The following is a 12,375-nucleotide window of genomic DNA, read 5'->3' as shown; positions in this document are numbered from 1 at the left end:
TAATAATCAATAAAGGGTTGACATCCCGATATTCTATTAAATATATTGAAACTGATTAGCTATCAAGTCAAGTAGATACAACATATACATATGCGTGATATATTCATAACCAAATTCCAAATGCATTACGTTTAGCTGTTCGAAATATCAGTTCTCTCACTGCTAATCATCCAAAGTATCTCATCGGAGTGAAATAATGAGACTTGAAACTTTTTTGTTCAGTAAGTTCGTTCACCCTCGTGTTTTATTGTGTATTTCCCATGGTTAATTTTGTATCTTTCTTATGTTCCGAACCGTTTATTTTGATGATTTCAGATATCCTATTTATAAATTCCTTTTCATTTCTCAAATTCATTAATTTTCTTTTACATTAGTATAATTTCTAATAGAAGAAACGTTGAAATACATTTTGTTAGGAAGTTTATTCGGCGTAGGTATAACAAATTATAACAGAAGACTAATTAAATCTTATCTCCTCAGCATCTTTCTACTGATTCACTCTTTTATCTTCCGGTCTTTTATTTTCTATCGATCAATTTAGAACTAGGTAACCCGTATGTCATAATACACTGTATCTATCCCTGTTGTGAATTTGAAATATCCAGATAACTGGTGAATCACTTTATATGTCTCAAATAATTGAAGATAATACCTGGAATATGTGAAAAATTGTCGAGAGAAATGAAAAATTCAATAACCTACAGCGTTTTGTATTAAAAATTAGAGAGATTTTTCGAAAAAAAGAATAGAAAAGAATAAAAAGAACAATCGTTGTGTTATATATGAGTTCACGTTGTATAAATAATGTAATAAATCACCTGTGGTAGAATTCTGAAGAAGGTTAAAAAAATGTCGCGAATGATGATGAATAAACATATTTTTCTTAGCACCGATTTCGATGTTTGAAATAAAAATTGAGCCGGGTCAGGAAAATCGAGAAAACAATAGGAATTTTTGGGTTTCTGTAATAATATGATATTCTATAATAATAAATAATGTAACGTGTAATGTAAATAGTCCATAATAGTGTGTGTGGTGTTCGAATAAATGTGTTATGGGCATTAGTCTTAATGTCGAGGGTAGTGTAGAGGTATCACAATAAACAAAGTTGAATGTATTATAATGTATCGACAAAACTATATTCCCAAAAAAATATACATCGGCAGATAAAACTACGTCTCGCGAGTTAAGTCTCAGGAAACGGCGCAGCTTCGCTGAGATCTCGACGTTCGAGATCTGCTCGCTTCGTGGTCTCGAGACAGAATAATTTCTCCATGATTCCAAACGTTTCGACTGGGTTCGTGTAAGTATGGAACAAAGATCAGGTAGAAGGTTTTTGGTTTTCCCAAAGACAGGTATATTAGAGAGGATTGATTAAATTTTACGCTATTTGGACATTAAGGAGGTAACTTGGACTTTTCTGGGTCAGGTATAGGTTAGTCATGTATGGATGGATGATCGATTTATCAAGCGAATTCGTTTTGAGAAAAGTTTACCTATATACCTTAATGAACTTTTAGTTGCTCATACTACAATTTTCAATTGTATTTTATTTTTCCGTTGGCTAATTTATGTCACGTTTTACAACTCCATTTATATTTATAAACGTCCAATAGTTGGATGATACTCTCTTCTTGAGTAATTGAGTTTTCATTTTAAAAAGCAAAAACAATAACAATCGTGTGTTTTCAACACCCTTTTTATATTATACCAATAAGTATATAATAAGTTTTGTATTGTGGCAGATTTTTCAAAAATTTAAAAACTTAGCAACTACTCCAATCTATTCACAGCTCAATTACCATTCCTGATATAGACGGTACGTTGTGAGTGTAAATTAGGGGACTCAAACAGTTGCCTCACAGATCACCTATATTTAGATGGTTTACGACAATTTTATTTGTTGTAATAAAATTGACATTAACTGTGGGTCTGAACTTGAAATATCAATATGACTTGCCTCATAAAATCATGTTCAATTCGAAATTTATTAACGGCACGTAAATTAAATTATTTGGAGAGATAATTCATACAGCTACCTCAAAACAACGTCTATAAATGAGGTGGTTTGTAGGCTGGGCTTCTCCCATCCATTGTTTAACAGGATAAGGCAAAATTAAGTATTTATATATCGCTCATCAAAATACTAACTGATTAAGGTGATTGAAGCCTTTTTTTAGAGATTTGAGTAAACTGTTAAAGGCAATTGACTGGATATTTTCCCTTAGAATTTCAATATAAAGCCAATATTTGAAATATGAATTAGATTTATTCATACTTTGAATGAGATTCGCGAAACGATTTGAATGCATTGAAACATTTTGAATTCGTTTATTGACAAAGGTCGCATTCAGCGGACGAGAATGTTGTGTAACTGTTGTAAAACCCTGTCGGAATCGTTCGCTGGTACATACACTACAAACTCATCACGTTCTGGAACAGACGCCATGTTTCGGATCGCTTTTAATTTGTGCTAGGTAGGCTAAGCGGAACTGAAACGCGAGAAAAGTGAACAAAAACTGAGACAAAACCAGACCAGAAACTTTTTAAATCAACTGTGTTATGAGGATGAGGAACCCATTAAACTAATTAAAGTTACAGTCAAGTCAAGATCCCAATATATTTTGTTTACCTACAGTTCAGCCGAAGGTTTCAATTCTGATAGGGCGTTGTGACTCGTAACATACATATAACTCATCACAATCACAAATTGTCCATTTGGAAATACTTTTGTGTTGGGACGCACTATAACTTTTCTTTTCATACTACATTCACTTATTGTCGTATCCTTCCTCCTATATCTTCAAACAAACTATCAACTTCTGAGATTATCTAGAGACCGAATAAATAATGAACACTCTAGTATTCTACAAAAAACAAAAACAACAAAACAAAACCAAATCCAAACAAAACAAAACAAAGGTCGTTTACTCAAAGATAGAAGTTGCTCTAGAAAAAACAGCACTTCCATTGAGCACAATTACTAATGATTATATATTCAACAAAAACAAAAAGGTTCAAAGGGTAACAAGAAATAAGCCACAAGCATCAATTTCTCTAAACTGGTGGAATTAGCAAAAGAAATATTGGAAAAAAGGATTAAAATCATTACTAGCCGACTAAGAAAACTGCAGTTTTGAAAATATTGTGAAAAATTGCGATTTGATTTTCATTTAATATTATCATTTTAGTAACCAATAACTCATAGTTAAAGTGGAATAGAGAGAAATAGTCATGCTCTTGATTTTAGGTGTCTTCTGTTTTAAAATTAGTTTTTTTATAGTTTTTAAAAGAAAGATAAATCTTGACGTTTCGACTTTTCGACTATTTTGATAAAGACTTAAAATCAAGAACATTTAGATACCTTAATGTATCAAAGGGTCTAAGAAATAAGAAATTGAAGATATATATACAAGACTATACATTCTTCTCTCTATGTTTATAACATATTTTTGCAGCTTCGACTATTGTTCTCCATTTTAATCTGTCCCGCATCTGTTTTTTCCAGTCACGTACTACCAGATTTTCCATATATTGCACAATCTGATTTTCCCATCTATTTGGCAAAACTCGTCTAGCTACGTTATTGTGGATTAATTTTGCTATTCTATTTGGATTTAGTCCGGGTCTGGATTTCTATTTTTATTGGTTTTTAACGACATTTGTTTATCGCTTTTTTGTTGATATTAATTTGATTTGTTTTATATCTAGTAATATATGATAACTTGCACTTACACAAGATATTTTTGAGCTTTCTGATAATTCTAGATTATTACTTTATTCTCAATTTTGTTCTATCACTCCCACGATTTAACTGTATACTTCTCACATTAGATACAGGACCGTATGATGTGATCAGATGAAATATTATATATTAAAAGAAAAATGTACTGAACACACATCAAATCAAGAAATCTTCCTGTAATAAAAAATAGTTAAGAATACTGTTAAAAAAATAAATTTTCATAAATACATTTCATACAAAAATGTGATAGCAGAATTGCAAGTTTAGTTGGAATGATTTATAGGAAAAAATTAGCTCTTTTCAGAACCATTGTCGTTTATTTCGAAGTTTTATATTGTTTAATAATTCGTTTGGAAGTTTTCAATAATTGTTCTATAGATTTGTCATTGTCACAAGTTATGAATTCGATATGCATTGAACTTGGTAAAAGCTAACAACTATTAAGCCTGTCAAGTTACACGAATCAAACAATGATGAATTTGCTGGGTAGAATTGATTTTTTAATCATAGTTAAAGACACATTATTATGCTTTGTCAATAAGTCAATTCAAAAACTATATTTGAATTCTTCATTTTCGTCGAATAATTCTTAATTACATTCACTTCATTTTTTGATTGATATACTTAATAAAAAAAAATGTAGTATTTCTGACATTTCGGGCATTAATAAAAAAAATTCATCTTGTATAACAAAAGAAATTTGAATATGGAAAATATATCACATTTTGATTATTTACAATGGTTTATGTTTTTTTTTTAATATAATAGCAAATAGTTTACATCAAGCTTTTCTTATGGATGTAATTTAAATGAACCGATGAAGCAAAAATCTACTTCACCATTTTTAATCGAGGAGGAATGCCTAATTAAAGTAAATACAGTTCACGGCAAACTCAACGCATATTTTTGATTTTTTAATCTTAAAAAATATAAATATCGGAGTTAATTGGAAGAAAATATTATGTATACGTGAAAAAACAAAATAATCAATTAGATCTTGATTTTACTTTATTCAAGAGCATTCAATATTGCTATGAGTCTTTGAGATAACTCTTTTAATTTGTGAGGAGTAATAAAGCTCGTAACCGACTTTCGGTAACTCCTAAAAAGGTTCTATTGGATTGAGGTGAGGGCTGTTAGATGTCCATACCATAGCTTCGATCTCTTCAAATTTAATTTGAACTATTCTTGCGATACACGGTCCAGCATCAATGATTACCATAACAGTTCAATCCTCCATATTAATGCCACTCGATACCAATACTAGTCCACCACCATACGCATCTCTGGTCATATATATCATTGCGTGAATCTTTTGTTTTCTGTTCTCTATACTATAACACGTCGAAAGGCAACAAATAGGGCGGAATCTGGACTTATCAATCAATAATTTACGATCTACGTAACACCCCTATTTCTATTGGCAGAAACGGATGTTAAATTTACGTTAAATTTGATACCTGATATGGAATTTTGTTTTCCGGTGTCAAGTTTGTTTCGTTATAGAAAAACCATCAAGACATACATTGGAATTAACTTTTTCCCTCGTGCACTTAATTCTTAAAATTCTTATAAATTTTATATGAACTCACGATTTATGATATAAGTACAATACAGAAACAAATACAGATCTTTGTATTGTGTACATGTACATACAGCTAAGAAAATACAAGCGTCTGCTCGATATTTATTAGATTACGATTTGTTTTGTTCGAATAGAAAAAGGTGAGAGCAAACAAATGTCAATCAAGTATATTTTTATTGCTTTTCAAAATTTTAGCCAATGAGAGAATATCATCTGTTCAAAGAGTCCATGAATCAATAAAAAAGCAGATAGCTTTTATCGACATATAACACAAAATAGTATTTGGAAAATTTGGAAAAGAGCTTACTACTCTTCCAGTCTCCGCATTTCGTTTTGTAGGAAGTCAGATACTTCAACCAACACATACTATACTTATATTTATATTTACAAAAGTTATATCCAAAGATTGGTAGATATGTCAAAATTAGAAATGGGAACTGGAGCTGCGTTAGTGACAAGTAATCAAAAGTTCATTTTTAATAAACATCTATCTTCTGGTCTGAGCTCTTTGTTATTTTATAAGAATTTACATATATGAGATGAAACGAAATCAACTGTATTTCAAAATTTTGGACTCTTTAAGGACCTAATACGAAATTATGTACAAGTATCAATCCAGACCAGATTATAATATCTAGATTTCTTTCAAGACACTCTAAATATCTAACAATTGTGAATAGAGCACTTTCTTATTATATATTGCAAATGATTATTTATAATATTAGTATTTGAAGCAGTTTTCAGTTAAAAAACTTTATGTCGTACTGGTAGCCAGTAAAAAACATAGAAATTTGTGTTTTTCTCAAAAGAGTAGGTGACTAACTAACTTACTTGATGTATGAATAATTTTTGTTATGTATTACGAGAATCTTTACTAAAAAAAAAACAACTGAAAAATTGTGAAACTGACTCATCGATGTACGCCAAGCTTCTTAGAAGAATAGTTATAGCCAGAAATTGAATTTCTCAGACTTTGGTTTTTGCCTTTTCTCATTTAGTCGTTAGTTCCAAAAGGCTACGCCACGATTATTGAATTTACATCCCCTATAAGGAACGTGATGTCCATCGACCTTTCTGTCGATATCATCCCTGATGGCTCGCAACTGCGAGGAAAGAGTTGTAACCACTGACTAGTTTCGACGTTAATACGTCTCATCAGTGTGGTATAATAAACAGAATCAGAGAGCGCTAATATTTGATTCCTGTAGTTAAAAATTCCCCAACCTCGCTGTCCGGTACCATATTCACTTCTAACTGCGAACAATTACTCAATTAAAATCTAGCTGTTGTTGGCGTTGATATCAATTAACTCTGGGAAATGTCCAACCACAGGTATTTGACAAATACATTTATTGGTTTGGATTTTATACATACCAAGGCAGAGAAAGGTCGGTTCTCCGGCATATTGTGGTGTCGGGTGGGCCGCCTCTCCAGGAGACACAGTTTGATCCGGCAGTAGGTACGGACACTGTTGTTCGACGTTTTGACACACACGCAGGCACGGTCGCATACGCTCGCCAGAACGTGTGTAATGAGGCACCAGGGAACTGCATACCCATCGCCGGTATGCTTCCTGTAAAAAATCGTCATATTATATGTATACATCAATGTATAACACACATTAATAAATTTATCACATGTTACACAAGTTGCAGTCTGTTGACCCATGATTTATGTATGATATTGTATTTTGGTGGTACTTTATCATGTTTGAGAGATCGCTCCTTCTGTAGGCATAGCTAGGTTATGAATTAAGTTATTTGATTTATTTTTTTTTTAAAGCCGCATAGACATCTCGCATAATTGGTATTTCTTGTAATACCCTAAGTTTGTTTTGGAAGAAAGAAGGTATGTATAAAATAAGTATATTTTTTTTGTTGTAATTAATTCAAAACAACATGTAATGTGTTCTTAATTACTTTTTTACATCGCCTCTGTATCTCTTACGCTCTGCTATTTATCTCAATTCAAAATAGATTGTATAATGACTCAATGAGTTGATTAAATTACATAGAATATATTTTTGCCATAATTCATAATAATCACAATTTCAAACTAGTTGCACATTGTATAATAAGATGAGGGAGCGTATGTAATCAATTCACATAATATGGCATTGAACTAGAAATAAAATTAGAATAAAAAATGAAATATACACTGAAGATTTTCAATTTTTTGTGCATATTACCCACGTAAAATAAAAAGCCGACCTTTGCAAAAGAAAGACATCTGTAAATCTGGGTTAAAAACATCTTCGAAATACACAAAAGGTGGTGTTCTACGTGGTTAAGAGGCATCGACGACTTCACAGAACAGTTCATTAAGTAGCCAAGTATGATAAGCTTTTGCAGAGCCTAATACACCTCGGGCTGTATCATGTTTAACAAGCTTCTATTGAAACGGAAAAGGTGTACCTCTAACGACTGATCAAAGCTTTCACTTGAGACCAACCCCGTTGAGTTTTCAGTCTATTTGTGTTTGATTGGCTACTTCAGGTAAAATTTGTCTTGAATACCGAGTTTCATAATGTTTGATATCATCGCAAATCGTTGAATATATTGTTTTTAAAGAAGGAGCACATTTATTCAAAAAACGTCGTTTTTTGTTATAACGGAGTTGTTGATATCAAATATATAATATTAATAGCTATACCAGGGAAATCACTTGACATATTGATCAAAAGCATTTGTCAATTCTCAATATTGGTTGAATAAAATATTTACCAAACTTAATAATTCTTGACATTTGAATGAAGGAAATCTACGCCCAGGTAATATGAATCTACAGATTGGATTATAGTTACTAAAATATGTGACAGACAGCTGAATCCATATCACTCAAAATGAACAATTAACTCAATTATCTTTAGAGCGAGTCTATTATTGTCAGATCTTTCGCTTTTCTAAAACTGTATATGCATTTTGAAAATCGAAGTGAACAATCTCCTCGGGAGTATTTTCACTATTTTATTGCCATATAGAAATGTTTGCAAGGACTATGTAGTTGATTTACTATGGCGTTTCGTTTCGTGACGGAAAACCAAATTAATGATAAATCGTGAAGTGTACTTAATCATAAATGCAATACTGCAAACGACGTCTTTCACCAAAGCGCGGCAAATTTACTGGGCAAATGAAGTTTTAGCGAAAATGTGTGACAATATTACGAAACTGACGCACTTTTTAGTGAGGTTTTATACTGATATGAATAACATCTTCCATCACAGCTTTCAATCGAAAATATATTGATCTACAGATTGCTAATTATGATTCACTCCCACGCATTTCAAATTGTTTTTTCGACAATGGTGTTGATCAAGTGTCGGTTTGAATGTACGAATGATAACATCCATGGGGAATATATAGAATTAGAAAATCTTCCCGCTTAATAGATTTCTCATTATTATTATTCTAATATTTCTACTATTTCCTACATTTTATTATTTCAATACGAATGAAATACGCTAGAGATCAAATTTTATCCTTTACTAAGTGGAAAGGATTCTCTGAAATTAAAGCTAGAGATTGGGTAATTATTCTCCATTAATTAAAAACCCAGTTAAAATTCAGAAAACTTTTTAGCAGCTTAATATCTTCAGCAGAACGCGGACGTTTACAAATGGAAATACCTAGAGAACAAGCACAGTCGTTAATTAACTGGGCAAAAGAGCTTTGTACAAACAAAATTTTGTTTCTCACTCAAAAAATCTTCAGCTCATGAAATTATATTAACAATATTTAGAATTTCCTCAACAAAAAAGAGTAAAAGCCTCGGCAAAAGTTTTTTTTCGTTGAAACATACTGAACCAACGCAATGACTTTCATGGGTACAATGATACTGTTTAAATAAAAAATCTGATCTTTTATATTGTTATTTTTCAAAAAGAGACAGTTCAGTTTAATTAATGGCAACAAGGAGAAATTATTCGGTAACAAGTTGGAGATGTGATGTAAAATGGTTAGTCGTTTTGCCTGATTTCAATTGTCTGGATTTTTTTATAAACATATTGTCTTACACGTACTTTTACAATAGCCTCTAAATCTATGACCTTTGACCACCCCGCAGCTAATCTTATATTATCAAAACTGACCCCGGCCCTAGCAGCTGAAGAGATGGAAGCATGTCTTGTACTTTGTGGTTTAAGTAAAGCCATATCCACTCCACTTTTTTCCAACCGGTTCTTGATCCACCGACTGATAGTAGAAGCAGATGCTTTTCTATGGGATTTTTTAAAAGTGATAAAAAGCCAATCACGAGAATTTCTTAAATTTTCAGTTTCGGTAATATATTTTTTAAGAGCTCTAGCTATACATAATTGAGGATCATCATCAAGGAAAGGTAGAAACAAAAGAGATTGAGATCTATTTAATGCAGATATTTTCAAACGCTCTGATTTTTTATTATGATTTTTTGAGGTTGGATTGAAATGTTCTTGATATTAATTAAAGTTAAAGTTTGTATTCGATGGCTAGTAGCCAGGGCTAACAAAACTGCAGTCTTCTTGCTTAAAGCCTGTAGGCTAATATCTTCGGTTTTAAGCGTCACTACGTAGGACAATACTATTTGGGGATCCCAAATTTTTCTCGTACCTGGCGCTGGGTGGTCTTTTTCCAAAAAGTCCCTCGAAAAAACGCTTAAGTCTGAAATCTTGACTGAAATTTTTCCCCGCTATTTGAGATATGGCCAATCTGTATGATTTTAGGGTTCCATAAGTTGCGCCTCTATTAAAATGTATTGTTGAAGAAATCCAGAACATCTTCGACAGTTACCTTATACGAATCCAGGTTTTTATTTATACAAAACGTCCACCATGAACGTACTGTTTAGGGTAGATTCTGTTATTGAGGCTAGGCATAAATCTAAGGCTTCTAAAGGCACTCCGTTCCTTGTAATAGCGCTTGCCTGATAACCTCCCTACCACCAGGGAAAGACTTTCTTACAACGGATGGGGTGATCTGTTAAATGAAAGCAATTCTCTGTTAGGATCTAATCCTATGGGATCATCTATCAGTAATGATTTAAATATTGGGTACCATGGTTGTCTCTAATTATTTTTTGTAATACCCTTAATATTAAGGAAAACGGTGGAAATGCATAAAAACTCATCGCATTCCAATCTAACGTGAAAGCATCTACTCTATGAGCCTCTGGGTCTTTGATCCAATATATAAAAATATGACATTTTTTGTTAATGTGACTTGCAAACAAGTCAATCTTAGGAAGGCCAAACTTAGTAACAATTCTTGTATAAGCTACTTCAGAGAGACACCATTCAGTTTCTCTATGTATCTGACGAGAAGCTCTATCAGCGAGAACTAATGTACGATGCAAAAATAAATATCTATCTTTCTTCGCAAAGGTTCCAGATTTATCTTGCTAAATTATATAAATTTGGGAAACGAATATTTCCGAATCTGTTAATGGTGGAGATTGCAGTTGTTTTACCAACTCTACATAAGACATTACAACCGCATAAATCTCGTGTAAAACATTTCAAGGCAAAAATCACCGCTAATAGTACCAATTCGTTGAAGCGTTGAAGCTTCGTTTGAATGAATGAGAAATTCACAATTCACAATACTAAAAAAAAAAAAAACATTTAAACAGCTATAGGTGATATAACACAGAATGAAAATATCCAGAGTATTCTCCAGAGAACGAAATATAAATGGGAGAACACGGAACACGGAGAAAGGAGAAAAATGAATGTGTGAACTATAAACATGGAGGTAATTTAGGATGAAGAATATCATACAGATGAATAATATTGTAGTTGCAGCCAAGTTGGATGAACTGAACGGACCTCAAAATGATAATAGCAAATTACATGAAATGCCTTGGTTGAGTCTATGAATATTCAACAATAAATAGAAGAGACCGTTCTATATGCAAGTACATTAAAATTGGCTAAACCCTAACTATTAGTCGAAATCATTGAATTAACAAATCAAGATATGTATATTAAGCAACTTATATATTGTAATTTGGCCATCAATGATATTCTGATTCCAATTAATATCATTGTGAAATTGGAAACTTATGCAATATTGACATTTCTGGTATAACCATGGAAATACGATTGTAAGCACACACTTTCATTTTACACGGTATATAATGAATAAATTAGTATTGTTTACTATGTCATGGCTTTTCATAGTTAAAATGAATAAACTTGCAATTCGTTGGAAAAAAGGAATGTGAATATTACAAAATCCAGTCCAAACAAATACCTTAAGCTTAGAAAAAAGTATGGGACCCAGTTTCGACACGGATGGCAGAGAATCGATCTCGTTGTGCACAGCTGGTGCGGGGCGGTGGCATTCGCTTGCTACTCGCGCCATTCCCCGCGATTACGTGGAGGCTACATTGAACATTGGTGAAGCGCTTGGCCACACTCGTACTCATACTTTTGTCTCACAGGTCATTCTAATATCGAAGACGGCTTTTAATGAACAGTATTTGTGCCGCCAAATTTTGATGAGTGGTGAGTTATCTTATTATCGGTAGTGTTAAATATTGGAAATATCAATGTTTAGATAAAATATAGATATTTAGAATCCATTATATACCTACGTCATTTAACTCTGATGAATAATTACATGCATAATACTCTTTACAATAACCCAACTTGAGTATTTCAAAATAAAGAAGCTTTTTTGAATGGAAATTGTTTGTTTATGGATGTATGGAATGCCACGTTCCGTAGATTTTTAGCGTAGGAGCGTTTATAGAGCAATTTTTTCTACGAAAATACATTTAGTTATTGTTGCTACCAAATGATTTCTATTAAAAAATAATTGAATAGCTAAATATTAGTGAAAGGCTATTAATATTTTTTTACGTTTCCCAGTTTCAGCAAACCAACTCTCATATCATCAGAAATTATTGAATCCCAATTTTGAACATATTTGTTATGCCAGTTAATATATCAACCATCAAAACGTATTTGTGAGAATTATGCAGTAGACAAAGTAAGTAAAGTAAATAACTTTAAAGATATGCTCCAGTAACAAACATATTTTATGAAGTACTATTATTACAAATC

The 12,375-nt window shown here is 32.2% G+C and overlaps 1 protein-coding gene across 1 annotated transcript in view; it reads right to left on the bottom strand.

Moving 5' to 3' along the window:
- LOC130451411 (uncharacterized) overlaps positions 1 to 12,375 on the bottom strand; it is a 90,199-nt gene that overhangs the window by 17,992 nt on the left and 59,832 nt on the right. Inside the window, exon 2 of the mRNA XM_056790404.1 lies at positions 6,705 to 6,903. Within this exon, the coding sequence (XP_056646382.1) occupies positions 6,705 to 6,903 (199 nt within the window). The remainder of the gene's footprint in view (positions 1 to 6,704; positions 6,904 to 12,375) is intronic.

This window comes from Diorhabda sublineata, chromosome X (genome assembly GCF_026230105.1).
Source record: "Diorhabda sublineata isolate icDioSubl1.1 chromosome X, icDioSubl1.1, whole genome shotgun sequence".
Lineage (NCBI taxonomy): Eukaryota > Metazoa > Arthropoda > Insecta > Coleoptera > Chrysomelidae > Diorhabda > Diorhabda sublineata.
The sequence above is the reverse complement of the archived record's forward strand: the minus strand, read 5'-3'. Positions and strand labels throughout refer to the sequence as shown.